This window comes from Dicentrarchus labrax, unplaced genomic scaffold (assembly GCF_905237075.1).
Source record: "Dicentrarchus labrax unplaced genomic scaffold, dlabrax2021, whole genome shotgun sequence".
Classification (NCBI taxonomy): domain Eukaryota; kingdom Metazoa; phylum Chordata; class Actinopteri; family Moronidae; genus Dicentrarchus; species Dicentrarchus labrax.
Genome location: NW_026136719.1, coordinates 8,225,809 through 8,252,132, shown reverse-complemented (window position 1 = coordinate 8,252,132; position 26,324 = coordinate 8,225,809). Strand labels below are relative to the sequence as shown.

At 38.5% G+C, this 26,324-nt stretch overlaps 2 protein-coding genes across 4 annotated transcripts; one reads left to right on the top strand and one right to left on the bottom strand.

The window, feature by feature from the left end:
• Window positions 1–3,599: 3,599 nt before the first annotated feature.
• On the bottom strand, window positions 3,600–10,239 carry arl14ep (ADP-ribosylation factor-like 14 effector protein). The gene is made up of 5 exons (XM_051378947.1): window positions 10,035–10,239; window positions 6,169–6,364; window positions 5,924–6,049; window positions 5,280–5,320; window positions 3,600–4,117 (listed from the first exon to the last, which is right to left on the bottom strand). The coding sequence occupies exons 1-5, from the start codon at window positions 10,103–10,105 to the stop codon at window positions 3,889–3,891; spliced, it is 663 nt and encodes a 220-aa protein (XP_051234907.1). The 5' UTR covers window positions 10,106–10,239; the 3' UTR covers window positions 3,600–3,888.
• Window positions 10,240–11,613: 1,374 nt separating this feature from the next.
• nr1h3 (nuclear receptor subfamily 1, group H, member 3) lies at window positions 11,614–25,270 on the top strand. 3 transcript variants are annotated; one of them, XM_051378932.1, is made up of 10 exons: window positions 11,614–11,768; window positions 16,395–16,477; window positions 16,951–17,193; window positions 18,295–18,561; window positions 18,730–18,935; window positions 19,561–19,740; window positions 20,091–20,190; window positions 20,699–20,812; window positions 21,055–21,149; window positions 21,510–25,270. In XM_051378932.1, exons 2-10 carry the CDS (start codon window positions 16,435–16,437, stop codon window positions 21,654–21,656), a joined length of 1,395 nt encoding a protein of 464 aa, XP_051234892.1. In that variant the 5' UTR covers window positions 11,614–11,768; window positions 16,395–16,434; the 3' UTR covers window positions 21,657–25,270. The 3 variants fall into 3 exon arrangements, with proteins under 3 accessions (XP_051234892.1, XP_051234891.1, XP_051234894.1); XM_051378931.1 differs by lacking the exon at window positions 11,614–11,768 and adding an exon at window positions 14,702–14,904; XM_051378934.1 differs by lacking the exon at window positions 11,614–11,768 and adding an exon at window positions 14,702–14,909.
• Window positions 25,271–26,324: the final 1,054 nt, after the last annotated feature.

Genomic DNA, 26,324 nt, shown 5'->3' with positions numbered 1-26,324 from the left:
TATGATTCACATCATTTTCATACTCATCAATCTACTCAGTGACCCCTCTATCCCTATATGGATAGGAGAATTGTCATCCTGGAATAGACCAGTCCCATCAGGATATAAATGTCTCATCATAGGTTAAAGCTGATCACTCAGAACGACTTTATATTAATTTGTAGTGAGCTTTCCCTCTAAAGGATCAAGTGGACCCAAACCATGCCAGCAAAATGGCCCCAAAAGCACAACAGAGCCATCAGATCCCCTCACTGTGGGGGTAAAGCATTCAGGCCTGTACTGTGTTCACCATACATGCATTTGCCCACTTGTTGAGAATATGGTGAAGGATGACTCATCTGACCATATCTCTCTTTTCCACATTTATGTAGACCAGTGCCTATGAATGCACCACTTAACTCTCAAATGTGCATTCATCTTTGTAATGAGCGGTTCATGCACTGCAGACCCGATTATAATATCCCTCTGTGTAAATGGACTGTTCCTGCTGACGCAGTCTCTTCACATCCTGCAATGACATTCTCAGTCACCTGAGGAAGAGTTGCTCTTCTGTTTTTCCTTATACCTTCCTTCGCTTTCCTTCATGCCGCACTAATGCAAAAGCATCACGGTCATCAAATGTATGCTGTCGGCTACATTTTGTATTTACGTTTTTAACTGGTCTGTGATGATTCAATGCAATTCTTGACTGATTCTCTAGTTCTGGCTACTGTTGTAACAAATATCTCACCAGTATGTAAAATTTTAATAACATTAAGATTGCCATCCATATAAGGTACCTTTCTCAGTAACTTGGGGCCACTGCCTCACTTCATCAATCCAACTACCTATGCTGCAGTCACTACAACAACCCCATTTCTTCTCTGTCAACCTTCTCACCATCACATTCATAGATTTTGTTTCAGCCTTTAACTCTACACACACTTACACAAACTCTTCTGACACATCACCAGTTCAAAGTGAACTGCGGGCTGGATATGCTGACAGGTTTCAGTCCTTTCAGGTCATTGGTGTCCTTTAACAGTGGCTTGTTTTTATCCAGTGGATCCCTGGAGGTCTGTGCTCTCCTCTCACTAATGACTGCCGCAGCCAATATTTAGATAGACATTTTATCAAGTTTATAGACGAGTCTGTCGCTCTGCTGGAGGGAGGAAATGGACATGGTTATGTAGTGGATGGCTTTGTGTCAGGCCATGATGAATTCAGCCTTGAGTTGAATTTTCTAAAAACTACGGACAATAGATTTTTTAGAAGGTTACGGCACGGTCCAGGGCACAATATTATCACTACTATCTTTTATTAACGGCTGTTAAAAGCACTCAGGGCTCATGAATATGTACCACGGGAATTTGCAAGAGAAAGCTGTTTTAAGCTTCTTTGCTGAACTGTGCTTTCCTGCATTTGTTTCTGTATGATTTTTGTTATTGCTCTAATTTGGCAGCCTGGATGTAATTAATGTGTGATTATAAACAGTAAGAGTACTGGTGTGAGTGAGGCACACCAAACTGAAATGTATCAGAGCTGCAGCCCTCCTCTGAAACAAACAGTAATTTATTCATTCCCACGGCAACCAGGCTGCTTTGTGTAAGCAAATGAAATTATGTAGCCTATTAACAAGACCACAGCCATGATAGTGGCTCTGTGAGGCTCTATTAAGGCACAGAGGTGCTTTGAGCAAATGTCAGCACGCTAACATCAATGTCATTCGTTTTATACAAAGTTGGTCTCTAAATGTAGTGGACAGATTCAAATTTGGACCTAATGATAGCGCTCATTTCAGTTATGGGATGGCTACAGTTATTACAATTCATCCTGAGGGGAATATGAATATCTGTATCAAATTTCACGGCAAGCTACTCAATAATTCACAAGATATTTCATTAAAAACTACAAATGTGAACCTCATGGTGGCACTAAAGGAAAAGCTAGGATCACCAAAGTCATTAGGATATTTCTTCCGGAGGAGATTTCATGGCAATCCATCAAGTAGATGTTGAGATACCCACTCCGTGTCACAGTTAAAAAAATGATAGAAACTTTTTACTGTATATTCTGTTTGTTCTCCACACATAAATAAATGAATGCTGAATGGTGCTAGATGAAAAGTTACAAATACAAGGAATTTCCTCAAATCAACATAACAATAACTAATGTGCTTAATATTCCTGCCAGCAGCTGGTATAAGGCGGTATGTGTCATTTAAAGGCTGATATCTGGTTCTGGAGTATCTCCTGTACTGCCCCACTAAGAAAATATGTTAACTAAAAGTAAATTAAATTCGAGCTTGAAGCAAAACTTTCAGCTGCTTTGATGAATGTCTTGTTTGCATCGACTCGCTCTCTGCTCTCATCGACTAGGTTTTATAAATATTAATAAGCTTCGTTTATATGTAGCCCTCTAAAAATGAGCTATAAAATGCATTAAGAGGACGCCGGCAATGAAAACAGAGCAAAAATAACAAAACAGCACACCTAGATTTATAAAAACATCGTTTTTTGCCATATTATGGTAAAGCTGACTGCTCATCACATTCCCCCTACAAGACAATGAGGACTACAGCATTTAATTTGCATTAATATCCACCATTGTAATTCGTCAAAGTTGAGATTTGGCAGGATGCTTTCCAGCCACAGCACACAGAGCAAAGCATCCCTGGACTGTATGACACTTGACCTATAGCTGTGCTCAAGGACAGTAGGATGTGTATGAATGAGACATTACTGTCTGAGCAACTCTTCCTTTAGCCAGCGTAATGAACTGCTGAGTCATGCTGCTTGCATATTGCCTTTGGTCAGTGTGTAGGGGAAGTAAAAATATGGGTCCTCTAGTGTCCAGTCTGTGATAATTAGGCAAAAATGACCTAATGGAGATAAAAACTAATTAGAAAACTAAAAGGGGATTTATAGGTGGATTATAGAGATGACTCACAGACACATTAATGTCTTTACTTGTTAAAAGGCCTTAATATAACATCACACTGATAGTGCTTTCTATAGGAGGCATAATGGAATCATGACTTTTGGCTGTGAAAAAAGGAGGGTATGTTGTGATTTAGGGATTACTTCTCTTACACATGCCTATGACTAACCTTTGGACAGATATACAGTGAGACTAGACAGTGAGAAAGGTTAAGACCTCATCTTTGAACCACTTTCTTTAGAGAGAATATTGTTAATTTTGTGATTTACAGCAGCTCCCAAAGAAGAAGAATTTTAACCACTAAAACCAGTATGCTTTCTCTTGGATTAACTGTTATCTGTAAGAGTGTTTCAGTGGAGCGGTTCTGACTGTGATCAGCAGTCCCTGAAGATATGATGTTTGAGTGGAGATATCACAAGAGAAGTCAAACATAGTGTTTTGGAGCTCGATCACAACAAAGACTGAAATGTTTTTCTCCCACTAATATGATTTCTTATATATTTTCTTCTTTTACTTATTATGTAAGTAAAACAAACATTAGAAATATCTTTAAAATAGACAAAATTAAGCAACTCAATGGGACAAAGTGGAATTTGGGATTTCACTTGAGACTGAAATTACTGAGTCAAGTTATTCCCCCCTCTTCAGATGTTACAGCACATCAACAGTGCAGTCTTAAACATTGTTCTTAATGTTTATTAACACAGAATAGCGCACAAACATTTTCACTGGAGAGCGCAACAGACAAAGGACAAAATGAACATCCAGCATTCGGCAAAATACTTACATTATTCTTATAGTTTTCTACCACGGGCAGGAACTTTGTAAAACCTGATAAATATCAGTGAACATAATGGAAGATTCTTTTTTTTAAAGTTTTGAAAGGTACATCGGACTAACTTTGCAGCTGAGTTCAGGGAAAGAGCGTGTTTTGATCCCCCAGAAGCTCCCTGGAACTGTCACTGCTAATTAACTGGCAAACTTGTTTCGGATGATCTCTCCACCTTCCACCTCCACCTGTTCGTAAAGCCACTTCCTGTCGCAGCGGCACTCCACTCCACACTTGCGCGAGCCGCATTCGGGGCAGGGGTAGAAGCAGCCCATGCAGTCCTCATCCAGACAGTCGCACATGTCCTTGCTGTTGGAGATCAGTCGGCCTTTGTTGTCGTACACTCTGCTCTTGGCTCCGATGGTCTGTCTGCGTGCACAAGATGAAACACTGACATTTCCGAGTGGCTTGTGCAACAATTTCTTGAAGCATTTTCCCGCTCAATGGTTGTCTTTAATTACAGTTTCATTTATATCTGACAGTATAAAATGATCACAGCTAAATATATAAACTCCTCCAGTCTGGCAATGACAAACAAATATTATGAAACATTAACTGAGGGCTGAAAACCTGGGGACAGTTTTGTCTTTCACATCATTATGAAATGTCTATCCACATTCAGATTGAATTAATCTCATTAACCAGTCAGGGGCCTAAAGGTAAACCAGCTTTTGAAAACTCCTACACTGATACAGATACAATAGTGCAATTTAAAATGTGTTGAGAGCACCAACACTTGGGAAACCTGCCTCATCTTGTCATACATTAACTTCTGATTCCCCACATATGCGTGTGTAATATAAGAGTAAAGAATATAATGAGTTAATCACAATTCACACACTATATTTTTTCTTTCTTGAATCAATATATGCATATACTTTAACTAGACAGGTCACCGCCTATGGCCAGCTGTGATACTAGATAAACAAGCAAGGTTAGACGAGTAAAAGTCCCTCCCCCCTGGCATGAAACTGGGTTGTTATTTGAATCTATTGTAACCTCTGTAAGTCAAAGCTGAATAAAGCCCTCTACTTAGAATGCAACATGTAGCTGTATTTCGTTCTGCTCTATTAAGCCACTGTGGGTGAGGAAATGTGTGTGTCTGCCTCTTTAACCATGAATTTCTAACTAGTAAATGTTGGAATAGTGTTTTTTTTTATCTATTGTACCTGTGCTGAAAATATATCTGTGCATATAAAGGAAGAGAAATGCATCATAACTTACATTAGGACCCCAGGAATGTAAGATATGTCACCAGTAGCTCTTCATTTGTATTTTTCTGTATCACAATAAAGTCTGGTGATGGCCACATTACAAACGGAGTCAGAAGAAGAAGCTAAATTTCCATTTAGGCTCGGCAATCATCCCCATTCCCCACACAAACCTAGCAGGTGCCTAGCAGCAGGTTTATCTGAGATGGGCTATAACTGAATAGCAGAGACAGATAGGTGCAAACTATAAAGACATACTTCTATTGTATAATTCATTAGAGCTACTGTGAGAATGAAGAAACACCCACATGCTGTCTCACCTGTCAGACATTTGTTTTCCCCCACGGCTTCCTCGTCCACCCTGTGACAAAATAAATAAGTACATTTTATGCTCAGGTAAATTATCTCCACGGTAGTTAATGTATTTGCTGTGGTCGATCATACGAAGAAACCAGACATGTGAAAAATTGTGGTTTAATGCTCTTAAGGCAGCACAGAGATTACTTTGTTACAAGTGATCCAGTTTAATCACTGGATGCTGGTGAGTGTTCAGCTCTGACTGGCTCCAGTGATGCCTCTGACAATAAGAACATTCATTTCTCACTATTACATTTTGATAAACTAGACCCCGGTCTCTGGAGCCTTGCGTAGACTCCCGTTATGTCAATAACAAGTTCAAATAAAACACTTTTGACAGTTTTTAAGTCAAAAGGATCAATGTGAAATCAAATTCTACCTTCTTAAACTGTAACATCAGTTTGTTGTTTTTGTGTGACAATCAGGACAATGAGGGAAGCTAAGGATTTAAGGTATTTATGCAGGTTTTATCCCCACCTACTACTTAAAACAGGTATTCTTCAAAAAGGAGTCGTCTGTCTGGTATGATACTTAATACAACACTGTCTGCCCACAGTACAGACAACAGTGGGAGAGAGAGAGAGAGAGAGAGAGAGAGAAAACTCACCCTCATTCCTCCTCTTTTGTCTCTGCGTAGACTGGCCTCTCTCACTCTGTCTCTGTCTGCTGGTGGTCCTATCTGATTTGCGACGTTCGTCTCCTTTGGCACCACCCCTCTTTTCCGAAGTTCAATCTGTGGAATTTTCACATCTATTGTTATCTATTCACTTCAGAGTAAAACAGTTTGACTTGTTTGGACTGAATAGTGAAGAATGACTGAAGAATAGTCTAGATAATATTGTGAACCCACACCTTTGATGAATCATGCCCTTGGGTGAATATGGTGGGCACTGCATCCTCCCGCAGAAACTGTTTGCCATTGTAGTCTCTGAAGCAGTCCGTCCGGAAATGCTCCGAGCAGAGACAGGTGTTGGCAGTCGGGATGAAGTTTTTCATCCCCAGGCTGTGCACCCATTTGGCAGCAAGTTGAGGTTTGCTGAGTGGGAACCTGATACACAGGAGACGGAGGAAACAGCTTCAAACCAGGCTGCATGATTTCAACCATCACACCTGCTACGATGATGACCGCCAACCTGATGGTAAACTGTCAAACTAGATGAGAACAAATACGTCTTTAACTCTGTACATTTACAACTGGACACAGTTATCTTAACACCAGGTCAGGATGCTTTCCAAATCTCTAACTTATACAGTCTTTTCTATGCTATGTGTTGGAAATAATCAAGTGGGCCTACGCAGTTGTCTGAAGCATCAACCAGTGTACAACATTTTATGCAGTAACATTTTATCGACATCATAAGTCCTCTTTAACCCTACATGTTAAAAGGTTTAGTGTGTAAGTGCAGGTTTGCTGTCTTTGTACTTGCTTTGAGTATTTTATTCATTTATATTACTAGTTTATGTTTAAGTTGATTTTTAGTTTCAAACTTTTTTTTTTCTAGTCCCAACTACACTGCCTGAAAGCTCTTTGTAACCGCGTAAACATAAAGCCGACTTTGAAGTTTGATATGTGCTTAGTTTGGCAAGCCTCAGCATACCTGATCAGGGCTCCAGACTTACTTTTTGCATTGGTTGCACTGGTGCGCCTACCTTTTTTTTTTTTTTAGGAATTAATGTGTTTTAGCATGTCCATGTCAATAGTCTTTCTAAGTATGTTGCATCATTTTAATTATCCTGCATTAAAATATTACATATATATTGTCATTTCTCATTTCATTGAAATCTGTTGGCTGTTTGTAGTTGCAACAGTCTTTTTATATTGATTCAAGTGGTAGTATTATTACTCAGGCCAAGTGTTATATTGCTATGCTAATGAAGACTGCTTGTCAAAATGCCATCAGAGGTTTCATAAATATGTGTTTTATTGCAGTAATTGAGATTAAAAAACACAGCTGATGAAGTTGCAAAGAGATATACATAAAGATAAAGAGATACAGATTCTCAGGTGACGGACTAAGATATTTATGTAGGCTGCTGGGTCCAAAAATACAGCACCAGACGGCAGGAAGTCATGCTCTCAATATACCACAGATGGTCTGTGTTACATTGAGATGTTTTGCAAGAGGGAGCTTCCTTTATTCTGTTGGGGATGCGGAGAACCTCAAAAAAGGAACCATTCACCGCACATATCCTGGCTTGGTGGGCCGCCCCCTGTGCCAGTTCTGTGGGCTTTTTTTTAACTGCTACAATCATACAGACATTCAACATGTCAGCAGACACCTAATCTATTCACCTCATTTGTTCACTGTTATCTACTTTAAAGTCACTTACCAGCCTGCAAAATGTTCTTGTATTTATCTTTTATAACATTTTTAATGTAACTTGCTGCTCTTTTTTATGGCCAGACAAGTTTGTTCTTTATGAATTGTTTGCACTTAATCATACTCTACATTTAAGTAACATGCACCTCTACTTGCTTTTTAAACACACACAATTTAGCGCGGTGAACGGGACCACAGCCAATCAGAGGCAAAGACCCGCCCGAGCTCTGTCTCTTATTGGTTTAGAACACGATATGATCCTACCATGAGTGTGTGAGTTCGGTCGCAGGAGAACACAGAGAGATCTAATACGACCTAGAAAAATGATTAGTCGCACTCTTAAAAATTGGTCGCACTCTGGAGCCCTGCTGATATGGTAAAACTGTCTGTCACTGACACGTCTGTTCACAAAATCAGACTAATGTAAGACAACTATATGTGATAAAATACAGCAGTGGAAAGAGCAAATAGTTAAGACGTATTATTGTATCTTTACTCACTGTATTTTCTTAGATAAATTCAATTTGTTGATGGAAAAGCTATTGGAACAGCGGGGCCAATTTCTTTATTTTTACTGCAAACTAAAAACATTAGATTAGGTTCCTTTATTTGGGTTTGACATCAAAAGATGAATCCCTCTTTGGCAGGTGAAATGCATTCTCAATAGGGTTTAGGATGTCCTGATCAGTTTGGATGCATTGCTCCTTAAAGTGGCTGACAAAATGTTTCTGTGGAGATCCAACTTCATTCTGCTGCTGCCATCATGTGTTACATCATCAATGAAGATCAATGAACCCGTCCCAGAAGCAGCCATGCGAGCCCAATCCACAGATGAGCTTGTGTGCTTGGGATCACGAGCAGAGCATTTCTTTCTTCTCACGTCAGCCTTTCCATCACTTTGGTAAAGGTTAACCATTGTCTCATCACTCCGTAAAACTTTTCCCAGAAGTTTTGAGCCTCATCTCTATAACTTTTTTTGGGCAAATTCCAATTCTTATTGCTGATGTGTGGTTTACATCCTCCTGTGTAACCTCTGTTAGTCCGTACTTTTGTTCCTGAAGTCTTCTGCAAACGGTGAATTGTAATACCTTCACTCCTGCCCTCAGGAGGCTGTGGAAGATGTCACTGACAGTTGTTTTAGAGCTTGTCTTTACAGCTCTCACAAAGTCTCTGTTATCAACTGTGGATGTTTTCCTAGATCTACCGGTTCGACGTCTGTTGCTCAGTACACCAGCGGCTTATTTTCTCTTCAGGACATTCCAACGGTTGTACTGGCTATAGGCAACGTTTGTGCAATGTGTGAATTTTTCCACCTTCAGCTAAGCTTCAAAATAGCTTGGTTTTTCTCCCATAGACTGCTCTGGTCTACTATTTCTTACACCTTTTTAGATACAAAGGCTGTCTGAAAACTGAGAGAAGAAACAACAAGAAACATCTGTTTCAAGATCTTAATGCAAATACCTGCAAATAAAAGCTGAAATGCAAACTCTTGTCTAGGCATGGGGCGATATGAACATTTAACGTCACAATTATCTTGGCAAAAATAATTGCGATACACGATATTATCACGATAATCATGAAAACACACACTTTGACGGCACTAAAACATACTGGAATCACTTTACCTTACGTTTTCTAAAGAAAAACATTTATTTTTTTGCATGTACTGCAATCCTTAATATTTCAGTACATCCGGTCTAATCTTACTTTAATTTTGTGGGGGATAAAACAGGCAAAGCCGAGCCGGATTTTGGAAAGATGTTGTCTAACCTACGCCCCCCTTTTTCAAAATAAATCATGCAATCATTATAGGAGCGTATTCTGGTGAGCTACACAGCTTTTTCAAGTCAATCCCTGCAAGAATACTCACGATTATCACCATGGAAACCACGATAAATGTGTTTTTTTATCACCACGATACGCGATAATATCGTATATAGTCCCATATTTTTGATGTCAAACCTAAAATGTTTCCAGTGTACAATATATATTTGGACAGGCACTTTAATGTGCTGTACATTTAGGAGGTTTTCAGGTGAAATGATACACTTAGTAATATCCTGTTGTTGCTGGAGTATGGTTCAGCCTTACACACACACTAATACCAGAAGAGATGTCGCACTGTGTGATGGTTTTAATGGTTGCTAATGTGGAGTTAATATCGCTTTGAGGACCAACGTTAACGTCAGCTCGGATTCACCAAACACCAGGACGTTAAAGTCGCAATATTGTTTTAACGTGACTTTACTACTTTCATTATTCAAGAGGCAATATCGTCGATGAACGTACAAGTTAATAACAAAGTTTTTTTTTTTTTTTCCATGTTAAGAGTAAATAAACGTTAAGCTAACTGATGTGTGCCGAAAAAAAACTTCCGTTCAACCGGTTAAAACTTACCGGTAAAATCTTATTTCCGATCCTTTGACAAACTTATTGTTGCACCCTACAACCGCACAAATGACGGGCATGGTGTCCTTTTTTTTTCTGTGTCGAAACTATCCGGTAATGGAGACAATTGTGCTGAAAACGAGCAGAAAAAAAAAAAATAAATCTACACTTTGTGATTGTTGATCGTTCGGCTTCTTCTTCGGTGGAGATAAATGAGGACATCCGCTTCCACTTCCGGTTTGGCATTGGGAGAGTCTGCCCTCTGGTGGCGACTCAGATAAACATTAAATTGTTTCCTCACTGTCGTAGAAAAAGAGTCTAAACAACTGCATGACACAACTATAAACTGTATTATATAGGTTTCACACTAATCTAGATGTTTTGTTTAAAATCTAAGAAGAACTGCACATGTGTTGTTTTATGTACAAACTACTGAAACAGATGTTTTAATGTCTTCTGTGCAGATTAGAATTAAAATAATAAATACCTTCTAAATCCAAGTACCTAAATACATTTACACAGTGCTGTGCTTAAGTACAATTTTGAGGCACTTGAGTGTTACCATTTTAGCTATTACACAATTTTTTTATAGATAAAATTACCCAAACTATGACAATAATAATCCAGTAAAATAAGATGAAATAAAACAATAATGTGGCACAGTAGTGCAAAGAGTAAATAAAGAGAACAAACACAATACAATAAAACAAAATATAATAAAAAAAATAAAGTATAAAATATAAAATATATACAATAAAGTGGAATATGATAAACCTGTGTATATCTGTGCATTCATCCTCCCTTTCCAAGTGCAAAGGAAAAACTATGACGGCTGCTAAACACCCAAAATGCAAACGTTAACAGCCTCAGCCAGTGGCGGTACAAGGCACTGGGTGCTGTGGTGTTGTGGAGTTTGATGGCTGATGGCCTTCCTCAACAGCAAAGAAGATGACACTGGCCACTACAGACTGGTGATCCAAGATAAGATATACCTTTATTAATCCCCTGCAGGAGAAATTACACACAGCAGCATTGGGGAATATAGTGCAACTGTAAAACATCCTTAGTAGCCTCAGTGCACATACATTGAAGGACCTGAGCCTCCTCAGAAAGAACGGCCCTGTCTTGTAGATTTATTTGTCCTTGTGTCATTTGAATGTCGAAAAACAGACGTGATGTAAAAGTCACATGAACTCTGATATGACTGTTCACACTGAGGTCACATTGCACAAAAATAAAAAAACAAAAACAAAAAAAAACAATCTGACCTGAGTCTGAACTGAAAAGCTCAGATTCCATATAGTTTGTATTGTTCACACTGGCATGAATAAAATCAGAGAGAGAGAGTCCCATAAGAACAAAGTTTAAAGGTCTGTAATGCCAACCATAATGTTGTATATGTGATATCATTATTACCACATGATCTGGAGATGTTTCTGCGACTTCACACACTCAGTTGCAGTCTGTAAGACTAAACCCTGGGCAGTAAAGTCCCCTCTCTCTCTGTGTGTGTGTGTGTGTGTGTGTGTGTGTGTGTGTGTGTGTGTGTCTCCTGCTGCTCCAGCCTGAGCTACCAGGGGCCGCTGAAATCACATGATATTTAACTACGCTGCCTAGCGAGCTAACATGCTAGCTGCGGGTGTGAAAGCCGCTGTCAGCAGCCACGGACGGACAGACAGACGGACAGACAGACGGACGGCCCTACCCTGACTAGCAAGTAGTCGCACACTCGTGAAGTCTCTGGCAAGTCAAGCTGTTTTGCTCTTTGTCGTTTCTAACGTTGTCCGTCATGTGAAGTTGAACTTGTTAAAAGGGAGTTCCTTCCGACTGCGAGGGTTGTTAGGCTAACGACACTGGCCTTGTTTGGATTGACTGTGAAGCTAATCTCACCTGAATATCCAGTTGTAGGGGGTTTTTATTATTTTATTTTATTTAAATTCAAGTATTGTTAACATTATCTAATGTTTACACACCGAACTTGTTTTCCAGCCAGTGAGCTGACATTAAGGCTGGTTAACTAACTCACTTAACTCGGCTAATGTTAGCAGCACGTCTGCGGTCCAAACATCCACAACACAGCAGTGTGGGGAAAACTAGTTAAATGTGTTTTAAGTCGCAGCTTGCTCTGTCAGGTGTTCACTTACATAACACGGTTGCGAAATAACGCCAATGGTTGTAACGTCAAGTGTTGGTTAAGCGAACTAACTAACCACCGAGGGTAGCTTTTTAAAATTGGTTAATTTAGTTAACAAAGCCTGCCATGCTGTCTCATCTTGTTTCTAGTTTAATACGCCTGGTTGTGGTCTTGAATCTTACTAAATGTGCTTGGTTGTAGTGTGTGTGTGTGTGTGTGTGTGTGTGTGGGGTGGGGGTCGAAATAAGGTTTTAACTAAAAGCTCCTAAAAAACAATCCCTGGTCCACCCACACAGGTGCTTTGACTTTAGCAGATTAGTCCTCTGTGTGGTCGTGTACATGGCTGACATCTGTTACACCTGTTTGTCAGTGTGGTGGGATTGACTTATGGTACATCCTTTTTTTTTTTTTTTTTTTTTATCATATTCACTAGTTTGGTGACCTTACATGTTTCCCAGCACCACCCAGTGTTAACCTGAGCAGATGTCTGTAGACAGAAGAAGTGAAAACATCTGGGTGGGTCTGCTGCAAGGCCTTAAGCACTGAATGTCCTTCCTTCCTCTTCCATAAGTGTGTTGGTGGGAACTTTGATTCACGTTGGAGTCTGTGACTCCTGAAAGCACTGACTCTTTGCTTTCACACTGAGTTGTTGCTGAGTGTGGTAGTCCGTTTTTGCTTCACCGGTGAGAGTTACATCCGTTGGCGCCCTGAGATTTTGAGAAAGGAACATTTCCCACTCACTCGTGCTGACTGTATTCGTACACTGATGTTTGGTTTACTGACTGGGAGGCATTTACTACACAACTTTCTCACAATCACCCCGGACCCCACCGACAGGTTCGCTGACGGGGACTTGGGGCGTTGCTGCAAGTTTTTCAGGCTTTGTAATGTCCTGACTGCAACTAAAAATGTGGATATTCGCCTACAGATAGTTTATAATTTGTAGATGTTTGACAGATTATCTAGTATATATGTGACAATTCATGAACAGACTCTAACCCAAATTTGTGCCTAAACCTAACCAAACCTTTGTTTGTTAAACAGTTAAAATTTTACAAATACACCAACAGTCTGTAGGTAGACTATTCAAATAAAGTTAAAACATATTTTTTTAGCTAATTATGTTCTTGAGTGATCAATTCATTTTTTTTTCCTATAACATGTAAGAAAATTGTAAAAAAAAAAGTGGACAATATTATTTATGTAAGTTTACATATTAAAATGGCTTCTTTTGTCCAACCAGTAGTCCAGAACCTACAGGTATCCAGCTAATAATCAAAGAAGACAAAGAAAACTAATATTCTCACATGAGCGTGAACATTTTTGGGTTCGGTTTTGAATGAACTGAGTAATCAACCATCTAAATTATCGCTGATGAATAGATCGACTAGTTGAATAATTATGTTTCAGTTCTAGTTGCTAAATAATAAGTAGTAGTTACATATACACTGGCTTGTCTTACAATAAGCATGGTATCGGTAAGAGATTGTCTTGGCATTACAAATCTAGTTTAATTATAAGATCGTTCATCATGAAGGAACTGGTTTGACTAGTTGACATGTAAGATAAGAACTGTTCCTGTCTTTTCAGGTAGAGGCTAACGTATAATATTGACTGATTATGACTGAGTTGTAATCAGTTATAGGAGGTTGTAATTTCTAAAGCAGCTCCATTATGAGTGCTGTGGAACATTATGTTATTATATTCTGTGCAGAACTATGTGATTGAAAAAGGCTGTTTTAAAATAATGAAAGATGTTGGTTTTATTCGCTGCTTTATTGATTTTGTTGGCACTTTCATTTAATTTGCAGGAGTCTATGAAAACATGGACATGGACAAAGGTGACTGGCTGATAAGATGCAGGGGACATTGGACTTGAGCATAGAGATTGGGGTGGGGATGACATGAGTTCAAAGGCAGAGTAGGTTTTACAACCAAAGAATGTGAATTCACCCAATAAAAGTTGATCTATTTTATTACCATAAGCATTAAAAAACAGATTTTAGAGGTTGTTATCACAGAAGTCAAAGAATTGTAGACTTATATATCTGCTATGCTGACAGGATATTTGTCATATTGATTTGTGGTTTCCTCAATATGTGAATATTAGACCTGTTATGAATCTCAGTATCAGACCAGAGCCTTTCTCTTTCAGTTAAATTATTGACCCATTAAAGCTTGTTGTAATCTTGTTTGTGAATTTCATCTTCATATGCAGTGTGATATTTTGTGTGAAAGGCTTAGAACAGCCTTTACAGATTGGGATCTCAGGCAGTGCGCGACTGTACTGGTTATATTTTGAAAGAACTGGAGAAAAGATGGGGTCTTCCGTAGGTGTCTGTGTGGTACGAGACTGTCTTGGTAAAATGGGCTTCTTAAACACTCAAAGAGGAAAAAGGCTGGAGCGCCACAGCCCTGTGGGGATTTAAGAGCCATGCACATGACCAATAGTAACCTCTTGTGTTCCCTCTTTCACTCTCCCTCCTCCTCCCTCCCCCTCTTTCTCTCTATTTTCCCTCCTGTCTCCCATTGGGCATTGTAGAAAGGGACTCGTCTTCTTTCCTACTCACTCTCTTCAAAATATTGAGTCATTAAACTTGTGCCCAATAAGCCACTGGGGTTTGGGCATCCTCAAGGCTCCTCAGGCAAGCCAATTCTCCATCAGTACAGCGATATTGACAGACTGAGGTTGTGGACTCACATGGGCAAGATGGATAGGCGATAAATAAGACATCAACTTCAGAGGTAAGGTCAGTCCCACACTATGCGTGTGTCACAGAGTCACTGTGGCCATTTGATTTGAGTTGGAGTAATTTGAGCTTTGTATTAAACTGGCACATATCAACGTTACTTTAGAGGAAAAATCCCAACAAATTTGCTGTTAAATTCTGACATGGATATTTTTAAAAGCAAATATAGTATAGTCAGTAATACTTGGCGTCATTTTAATGTAACATTAGCCAACATTAAGTAAACACAGTCAGAAGTTTATGCACACAGGTGTCTCCTTCATTATTACCTACTATGTAAAAGCTCTTATCTTGCACTGCTGCAACAATAACCGCTTTACTGGTTTATCATGCTATTTAGAAGCTTATCATTGGGGCTTGGAATATTTTCCTCTGTCACCACTAAAGTGTTTCTTTATTTGTTCTGTTTTATTGTGGTTTCCCCCTTTAATTTCTGGTGATCGCAACATGACTAGAGTTATGTAATTTGAGACTTTCATGAGTTCTCCTTTCATTCTTTTTAACTTTTTGTACTTTTTGCTTCTCTCTGTGGCTCTTAACAATACCCCCCCCACACACACACACACACACACACACACAGATACACATACAATGAATGGGGCTAATAACGAGCAGCTTAACTTCACTAATTGATTAATAATAATGATATACTAACATCAGCAAACCAAATTCCGATTGGGAATCCACCTCATTTATATCAAAGATGGTTGATTAAATATCAGAAAAGTATAATGTAATACAGTTCAATAACACCACCAAATATAGCCTACATAATAACCATAAAGTTAAAAACAGTTTCAGCAAAAAACTGAACACTATAACCTTCATGAAAGTAGCATTTATTGCATTATACTGCATTAGTTCTCGTTAGGGTGACCTGATGAAATAACAATTGATATATGTCATTAATTTGTCATAAAATGGGTGTAGTGCAGTTCCACATTACATCACATAATAATCATTATTATACTTTATATTAGTATTAGTATTATATTATAATTTATGTCTTTTTTTTATATTTTTTTGTCACAACAATGAAAGAAATTGGCTTCCTTTTTGCAGGCTGGTTAAGAATAGCCCAAATCATGCATGTGTCTGCTGAATCAGTTTCCTGAAATGCAAACCTATGTGGCACATGACAAACTTTCAGTTCTGCTTTTACAGCCAGTTGGCTTTCCTGTACACGTTTTTTTTTTTTTTTTTTTTTTATAGGCACGATGTGAGACAACCAAGACTTGTAATATTTTGGATCTTTCTAAGAAGTGCATTATGCTGTGCAAGATCATTGATGTAATTTAACCACATCCCTGTTTTGAATGCGTACACAGCTGTCAGAGTTACTGTACGTAATCTACCACAGTGTTTGTTTGCTTCATTAATTTTCATTTTTAGTTTCTACTAAACCAAAGTTTAGTTTATAATTCTGGCTCTGGTTTGGTTTAATTGGCATCATAATTGAGTATGAGTGTTATTTTTATTCCACAGGTACACGTTGATTTCGTTATGACAAGCTGCTGTGCAGAAGATGTCCACGCTGTCTGTGACTGATATCCCAGATGTTGGTCATGGTAAGAGGAACCACTTTTGTATTTGTGCATTGTGTGAAATCAAAATGGACTGGGATCAGTTCTCTGAGTTCATCTTTGTTTTACTATGCCACAAAGTGTGTATAATGTTCTTGTTGTATGCTCTAGGAGTGGCTATCCTGCCTGGACTATTTATGCTATTATCTATTATTTTGTCAACCTAAAAGGAACATTTTGATTTATAATAAAATCAAGTTCATGCATAGGTGCTGAATCAGTTTTCTATAGTGAATCCATATGTGGCACATGATGGCTTTTGTTTCAGCAGATACGTAATATAAACTTGATAAACAAGAGTAGCATTTATTCCACGAGTATTACATTATATTGTATGCGTGTTTCTGTTACGTATCAGATTTTGGCTGACGAACGTCAACGTTTATTATGGACACCTGTCACAATGGTTAAAAGGTGGTTGGTGGTTGTTTTGAATGTGTTTGTGTCTCTTCCGTCAGATGAGAGTAAGGTGTTTGATGGGGCCTCTGAGCTGCAGCTGGACTGCATGGTTGAGGAGAGCAGTGGAAGCGCTACAATGAAGCACGATAGCCTGCTGTCGCTGGCTGACCTCTCCCACCCAGATGACTTCCCCGTCCCCCCTCATAATGGCCCTTCACTGACTGAGATGAGCAGCCCTTTGCCAATAGAGCTTACTGACATTAAACTGGATCCAGCTGCAGGTGACACATCTGCTAGCACAGGTCAGAGAAAAGTACTTACTTTAAATAGCTGCAGTACACCATTTAATGTTTCCTTCCACAGCTGACATTAGATTTGAATCCTTGTATTGAAGGCTTAACAAAAAACTGCTTTTAGATGGAGCGTTTCTGTAAATTAGTCAACATTAGTCATCGTTGAGGGAATACAGTAAATCACTGTGTGAGTGAATCACTTTCTGAAAATGACAACGTCAGAGCAGACATCTTGGTTAAGTTGCAGGGAAATTGTGATCTTAACATTTTATGGAAGTAGTTTCCTAGCACGTTCCCAGTTAGCTGCTGATAAACCAGTTTTAAATCTGGAATCTAATATAGTAGTACGTGTTTGTGTTGTGTTTGTGTGTTTATGTTCCTTCCAAGTTTGTTTGTGTGCATAATTGGACTGGTGTGACAACTTTCAAAGACTGGACTAACTGGTATTTCTTTCTACTAATCTTAATCAAGACATGTCTAGACTCATTTTCATGCCGCAATTGTTGGCTTTCTTACTTTTATTTTAATTATAATTCCAACCGAAAACAGATCCCGGATTCCCCCGGCTCCTCCAAGATACCGGAGCCCAATTTGCTCCCAGTGCTGCGCTTCGGTGTTTGAATGTGGATAAATGACTATTAACTTCTGCTTGTGATGGGATTTGCCATCAGTGTATGAATGTGTGTAAATGTGTAAAATGCTTTTAGTGGTTGGAAGATTAGAAAGGCACTATACAAGTACAGTCCATTTACCATACTTATTTTTGTTTAAATGTTTATTTTACAATCTTAATTGTAGAATAATAATAATTGCTTACTAGATCTGGACTTGCTAGATGTATGACAGGATGTGTGTAACTCGGTGAATTTGCATTGCATATCTGGCATTATGTACTTGGATATTATGCATACAAAGCTGTCTCTGACTTATCTCTGTTTAGATCAGATGCCTAGAAGTACTTATAGTTCCTTTATTCAAATGAGGGTAGTCTAACCTCCAGCCCATTTTGAATAACCTCTGCATGCAAGTTTCTGCCTCAGAGAATTTCCTTGACTGAAATTGCTGAAAGTGGTTAATATAGTTTATCCCCTCTCTTTTATGTGCGTACAGATGGTCAGCCAGTGAAGAGAAAAAAGGGGCCTGCTCCTAAGATGCTTGGCAATGAGGTGTGCAGTGTGTGTGGAGACAAGGCCTCTGGCTTCCATTACAATGTGTTGAGCTGTGAGGGCTGCAAGGGCTTCTTTCGACGCAGCGTCATTAAAAGTGCCCAGTACTCCTGCAAGAACAACGGCCGCTGCGAAATGGACATGTACATGCGCCGCAAGTGCCAGCAGTGCCGCCTGCGCAAGTGTCGGGAGGCGGGCATGCTGGAGCAGTGTGAGTGTCCATATGCCAAATGAATCAGAGATAGAGAAAATTTAGTTTCCACTGCATTTCGGCCTGTGGAATTTCAGCCAGAGTGAAAATCATGAGAATAAAATGGAACATCCTACTAGCTCAGAGATTGAGTTTTAGTCAAGTTGTGCATCCCTCTTTGTCCTGTAGGTGTGCTCTCTGAGGAACAAATCAGACTGAAAAAGATGAAGAAGCAGCACGAGGAGGAAACGGCCCGCACGTCCACAGTTGTCACCCCCACCCCTCTACAGGAAGCGGCCCCACTGGATCCACAGCAGCAAGAGATGATTGAGAAGCTGGTGGCCATGCAGAAACAATGCAACAAGAGGTCTTTCCTTGATCGACCAAAAGTGACTGTAAGTTAACGTCTCAGAAGAGAGACTTAGGTTTGTTATGACCAGATAATTGTCTCTCATGTAATATTACCTATTTAGTGACCAGGCATTTTATGGCTAAATTCAGTAGGCCTACTTTGGCAAAAAACAAACAAACATGAATACCTTCCAACTGTTTGGTGGTATTAACAATTAATTGGAACATGTGCTTCACTGTAACAAGGATTGCTTTCAGGTTAGGTATTCAGTGTGGGTGGCCAATATTCTGCCAGGACACGGCAGCACTAGGAGAAAATACAGTAACCGTGCGCCTATTGATGTGTGTGGGAGCATTGAGTCGCATCTGTCTCACATCTATAGTTTATGTCTGGTCAAAGTGTACTTGAATTAAGTATCTCTGCTGTCCACTTTCTACTGCTTTGCTGTATTGACAACATATCATGGGAATGTTTACTCCATGCTAACCAATTCATAACTGTGTGTGTGTCTGTGTGTGTGTCTGTGTGTGTCTGTGTGTGTGTGTGTGTGTGTGTGTGTGTGTGTGTCTGTGTGTGTGTGTGTGTGTGTGTGTCTGTGTGTGTGTGTCTGTGTGTGTGTCCGTGTCCGTGTCCGTGTGTGTGTGTGTGTGTGTCTGTGTGTCCAACAGCCCTGGCCACAGAGTCAGGACTTGCAGAATCGAGAAGTGCGTCAGCAGAGGTTCGCCCACTTTACTGAGCTAGCAATCATGTCAGTCCAAGAGATTGTGGATTTTGCTAAGCAGCTTCCTGGTTTCCTGGAGCTCACGAGGGAGGACCAGATTGCTCTACTTAAGACGTCTACTATTGAGGTTTGTCATGATTTATCGTGAGATATTGTCTTGTAGCTATAGCTTGAATTTTGAAATGTTAAAATCTGAATGCAAGGCATTGTTACTGCATAATTTATTCAACATTTTCTTGAATATGTTGCAAGTGAACTAAATGCAAGAACTTTTTAGAAGAAAGATTAATGTAATCTTTTCAAAATATAGTCCTAAAGTCATTATTCTGTGCAGCTTTATCATACACAATAGTACACATTTTAGTTCTTGCTGTTGTGGAAACTTAGTTGCTACCTACATCATTTTGACATATCAGTTTGTCTTAGTTTGGCTGTATATTAATATTTCATTCACCAAGATGCCTTTTGTTCCCTCAGATTATGCTGCTTGAGACATCTCGGCGATACAATCCTGCTATTGATAGCATAACATTTCTGAAGGATTTCAGCTACAATAAGGAGGATTTCGCCAAAGCAGGTGCATTTGTGTATTTCTTGCCGTCAAATGTTTATAGAAGATATGAATATTAGCCATCACTTTGCCTGTAATCCATCTGTCTTGTGTGCTGTTTAAAAAAATATGAGCAGACTCAGCCAAGTTTTGCATATTTTGTCTCAATGTAAATTGTCTATTGTTCTTACCCTCCTTGCCTAAACTATTACAACATCTAGACAATAACCATCAGACATGAACTACAACATATGAAACTCATAAATGCTGTGTATAGTGTATGTATATATATGTGTGTGTGTATATATATATATATATATATATATATTAGTATATATTACATATATATAACACAAAATTGTATATGTTTGATATGTAATTTATATAGAAAAAGAAAGATTTGTTGCTCTTACGTCACTGTTTTCTAATACTTCCACTCCTACTAAAGAAACACTAAAGCGAATGCTGTATTGTTGCATCACATTTCCTTTTTTAACATGTTTCCTTTTCTCCCTCTCAACTTTCACCTCTTCAGGGCTTCAGTTTGAGTTCATTAACCCCATCTTTGAGTTTTCAAAAGGAATGAATGACCTTCATCTGGACGAGGCCGAATATGCCCTGCTCATCGCCATAAACATCTTTTCTGCAGGTCAGAATTCATAAACTACACAACCTGCAGGGATTCCTCACTTCACAGGGCTCAAAGTGAAGATGTTTTTAGAACTAATGCTGCCCATGTGAATTGTTTAAGGGGCAAACCTGCTGTTTACAGTTGTAGATTTTGCATTTTTCAGACAGCATGAATCACATTTCACACTAAACCAATCTGATAATTTTATCTGTATGGAAAGAAATTAATGGGTTTTGTTTTGTTTGGGGAACTCTGTCTAGATCGTCCAAATGTGCAGGATCATGATCTGGTGGAGAGGCTGCAGCAACCCTATGTGGATGCACTGCGCTCTTACATCATGATAAAGAGACCAAATGTAAGTACTCAGTGGTGACCTCTTCTCATTTGACCTACGGTATGTCAGCATAACCTGGTTGGCGTCAGCACGACAAGCACATTGGGTCAGGGCTGAGGTTAAGTTGTTTTGTTCAGACTGGTGAGGGGCTTAAACATTTATAAGAACTAGATGAGAGGGGCTATTGGGAGAAACAGTTTTTAGTGTAATGCAGCTAGTAAATATGAGCCACCTAAATTCTTTAATCCCCCCCCATCAACTAAAGGTGACAGTTCAACATTGTAAGACATTCCTATAGATGTCACAGAAGCGATTGTAGGGCAACAGGTCTCCTGTCTTCTCCTAGTATTTTAAAAATGTTTGTTTCTATGGTTTCCTCAGGATCATTTGATGTTTCCCCGTATGCTGATGAAGCTGGTGAGCCTTCGTACACTAAGTAGCGTCCACTCGGAGCAGGTTTTTGCCCTTCGCCTCCAGGACAAGAAGCTTCCCCCGCTGCTGTCTGAAATCTGGGACGTCAATGAGTGACTGCAAACCTGATGTCCCATTCTGTGGCTTTATGAAGCCTGAGACAGACATCGAGCAGAAACACAGACTCCTTTCTGCCCATCTGGTCAGGGAATGGTTACCGCATTGAGATTTGTTTTCTTTTGGTGGGAGGAGAGCATCATTGCCCTTTGCTCTCGAACAGACTGATAAATGGTTTTGTGTTCATAAGTAGAACAATGGACACCTAGTTTTCTTTGACCGTTTTGTTGATGTTCTTTTTCTGTAGATGCTGACATGATTATGGCGATATTAAATACCAGCATCAGGCTCTGTAGCCTTTATCTCTGATTTAATATAGTTATGTCAGTCTCTGGTGCAGTTCTGTACTCATCCTCTAACAATTATAATGAGAAATTTCTGAGCAGGTCTTGGCTTTGGCTGTCTCAAATGTCAGGATTACAGCTGCACATTCAGTTGAAAGAGTGATTTTTTGCAATTGTGCAATAGGTGGAAATGGATACAGAGTTAAGCATGAGCAGACCCATATCTGCTGTTCACTTTATTGATGTTAGGTAAAATGGTAGGGCATCTAGGGTTGGTGTTGTGATATGGCAACAATTAGTTTGTGTTTGTTTGGAGTAAGTGCAGAAATCAAAAGGTTGGTGTAGTCGCTCAGGTAAAGTAATGTGAAGCAGACCTCCTAGAACTGGAGGCTTCTTTAATTTTAGAATTAGATTACTTTAGTCTTCTTCCACGTGCATAAGGGACCCTTTTGGTCATTTATAGATGCCCATTAACTTTCATGTAAATTGTATATTTATTTTCACGTAAAATATGTATAGAGTGCACACATGAAAAGTATCCATAAGATTGTACAATCATATACTAACGCACAAGAAAGTAAACCTCTACAGGTGACTGTCAGACTGCGCCCTCATTAACAGGAAATGGTGATGCGACAAAATCTTTTAGTTTTTTGTTGGTTTTTTTACACAGAGCACTGGTACCTTGAAGAAGCTGGTACTCAAGTGTCTTCATATTCCATGTAAAGATAAAATGAAATGTTAAGAAACGGAAGTCAAACTATCATCTCTGACCCTCCTTTCAAAATAATAAAATAACATACTGACAAAGTTGTATTCTTAAATCAAAATAGAATGGATATCTATTAACACCTTATTCATCAATATGTGTATGTGAGATGTGCTTTTTTTCATTTCATTACAAAGCAGTACAATTATTTTCATATTTTGTTTTTTGTTTTTTTTACCAAGCATTTAAAGGCGAGAGAAACAACATACGTGTAGTTTGAACAGGATATAGAGAATTTCACTGCTTTTTATTTTTGATAATATACTGTATGAATGATACTGAGTAAAAGATGTATAGCTGAATATCTCGAGGAAAACTAGGTTGATCTGAAGGTCTACTATTATTGAGTATCTTCCTTCGGGTACTCAACACCAACAGCTTTAACTGGTCAAATTCTGGAGCTTCGCTAAAACCTGTACCAAACTCTTTATTAACAGGGAGCAGAGAACGACAGGAAATGAGTAGAAACATTACAAATTTAAGTTATAATAAACTTTATAACTTAAGAGATTTTAGATGTTAATATTCATTCTGTGTTTTCCATGCATTTCCTTGTGCAGTGTAAACTTGAAATTTGCGTTTAACAGATGATAAGTGAATGTCAATGCAAATTCATAATTGTGAAGTTTATTCTCATAAAGTATAGTACAGTTCAATTCAGGCATTTTGTGTTATGCTTTTTACCATTTTCAGCACAGAACACACAAATAGAAATCCATCCGACTCCCAGTAAATTCACAGCAGTTAAAACAACAGGCAAGCCTGGTTTTGATTTGATCCAAAAGCACTTGGTGATTTTATGTTTTAATAATTTTAATTTCAGTGTTGGACTTGGGTTGTCTTTTTTTCCTCTTACTTCATCCACCAATATGTCTGTATTGCATAATGGCATAATGTTGTTGTTAAAATGAATGACTTGTTATGGATCTCCCAGATGGTCCAACCATGTTTTTTAAAAACAGGCCTTTTTCACAGCAGAGATTTCGATTTGTCACAGTAGGAAAAGCACGGGTATTACTAATAACATAAAAGAAATGGCACAGTGTCCCAGTAAGCCATGTTGACAGTTAGCCACCATGCACTATACTAGGACCCTAAAAACTGAAGCAGTTTAATTGAGCCATCATTCATTTTATTATTTACATGTGCTTTTCCTACTGTGACGTGTTAAAATGTCTTACGATGACAAAGATGTATTGTTTTATATCCCTGTCCATTGCACGGGACAGGAGCATATGTCTCAGTCTAAACAGATCAAGGGAGTAGTACAGTTCTCTAATAATGGTAAAAGCATGAATTGGTGAGTTAACTGCCTAGGTTGTATTTACCATTCAATTCAACTTTCTATGTTTCATTGTGTTGATTAAATGATCTAATGGCTAACTGGAGGAGTAAACCATAATTCATTGCTTCTGCCTGGTGTGACTTTAACCTAACTGGTTGACTCTTAAACAATAAGATATGACTGTAAATGGACAACACACTGAGAGCTCCACCTATTGGTGGGTTGAATGGATGTTTTATTGTATTCACAGCGGTACAGTATGTTATTGAGCCTGCAGAATCATCACAGAAAGAAAAGCAACCAGTGTTTTTCTTCCTCTCCTCCAACAGTTGCTGGGAAAAACACCTGACAAAAGGGCTCCAGTTATGTAATTGTTGTTGCTACTGGAAGCAAGTGTGGTCCAGTTATTCAAGACAACATGGAGAGTTAAAGTTTCATTCCCATCTTTAGCTGTATTGTGTTTCATTGCTAATTTGAAAGTTGAATTAAATGTCAGACTTAAAAAGATTTTCCTGAGGAACACTTTTTCATTCAGCAGGAACACATAAAGAAAGAAGTTAATGGTGTCCTGGCATTTTCTGACCACATGTTGTATCAAGCCTTTTGCCTTCCTCTCAGAATTTGATTTACTTGTTACTAATGCTCTGAAAATGGGAACAGGTTTTTGTTATTGATTTTCTTACATCCATCTTACTCTTTAGTAATTTATTTAATGGGTTTTCTTTTTGACAGATGGATCAATATTAAAAGAAGCAGATTACTACAGATGCGTGCAGCATTTTGAAACCATACCAGTCATTTGTTTCAGTTGGATATGTAATATTTTCTTTTGGGTCCCTTTGCAATGAAATATGAGGTTTGTGTTTGTGTGTTGGTTTGCTGCTTTCTCCAGGCAAACACTGACCAGGTTTCTCTGTAACATAGGGGTGAATTATCCACCATGCCAAACGCCCTCAACTGAAGTGAAATGATGTGTCATGGTGTGCTGTACTCTGATCAAATGAGCAAAAAGCATTGGTTGTTGACTCTTAAATCTTTGTTTCTTAGTGTACATGTTCTGTTAATGCTGTAGGTATCAAGGTTAATTGTACTGTATATACTGTAATTGCAATCTCTGATCTCATTTAATTCCTGTCTTCAAAGAGTGACACTGTAAACATTATTGATATATAGAAATGCAAACCTATTTTAATACTTGTAACTCCTGAAGACCTTCTGTTTTGTATGTACAGTTTAAATTAAAGCTATGCTGTAGTGCTGATATGTTTGGAATCAAGATCACTTGTTTGATGATTATTTTAATTGATTTTATTTTATTTTTTACTTGTTGATGCTCTGGGACTCAAATTAGACTGACTTCAGTGCACCAAGACCTTAATGATGATGTACTTAGATTTATTTGGTATTTAAATGGGACACCATCCAGCTTGATTTTATTTGCTGGAGAGTAAAACATTTCTATTACTTGCTCAAGTCACTTTAGTCATTGAGGCTATCAGAATGTCAATATTGCAACAAATATATATGGATTTTTTGTAAGCTACATAATATGAATGCCTAAGATTTAAAATTTTCATAGATGATGAGCTGAAGTTGTCCCTTGGAGATATCAAGAGTTCAAAGAGGATGATATCTGAAACATATGCAATACTACACTACTACATACTATATACTCAGTATGAAGTGGTCATAACAAGGATGGATAAGAAACAAAAACATCATGATCATATTCAAAGTATAGGCCTACATTTTACAACATACAAAATATATTACATTTGGTTCTCACTTAATATGAGTTCTGGGTAAGGGCATTCAAGTATTATATGCTAAAATATTATACGATAATGAACCCCTAATGTAGCACTGAGCACCTATAACACTGTTGGACTGTCAAAACCTGGTGCCTACATTACCCACAATGCTGCTTGACTGCTGACAAAGGCTATTTATTAAATCACACAGCTCTCACTGAAGTCACAAAAAGCTTCATGCAATTGATTTTGATGTGTAAAATTGTGATAAGGTCTATTCCAAACTTTTATCCCACGTTTTAGGATTTTGGGGTGCTATAGAAACATTTTGAGATTGAGGGCCCGAGACAAAATCTTGGTATTTAGGAGATCCATAAAATGTTTTGGGATCTTAACAAAAACGTTATGGTCTCTTTATCAGGTTTGTGTAACAGTGTTTTACAGTTAGTACTATTTTAAATGTCCAGTGTGTAACATTTAAGAGGATCTATTGGCAGAAATGGAATATAATATCCATAGGTACGTTTTCACTAGTTTATTATCACCTCAAAATAAGAATCGTTGTGTTTTCATTACCTT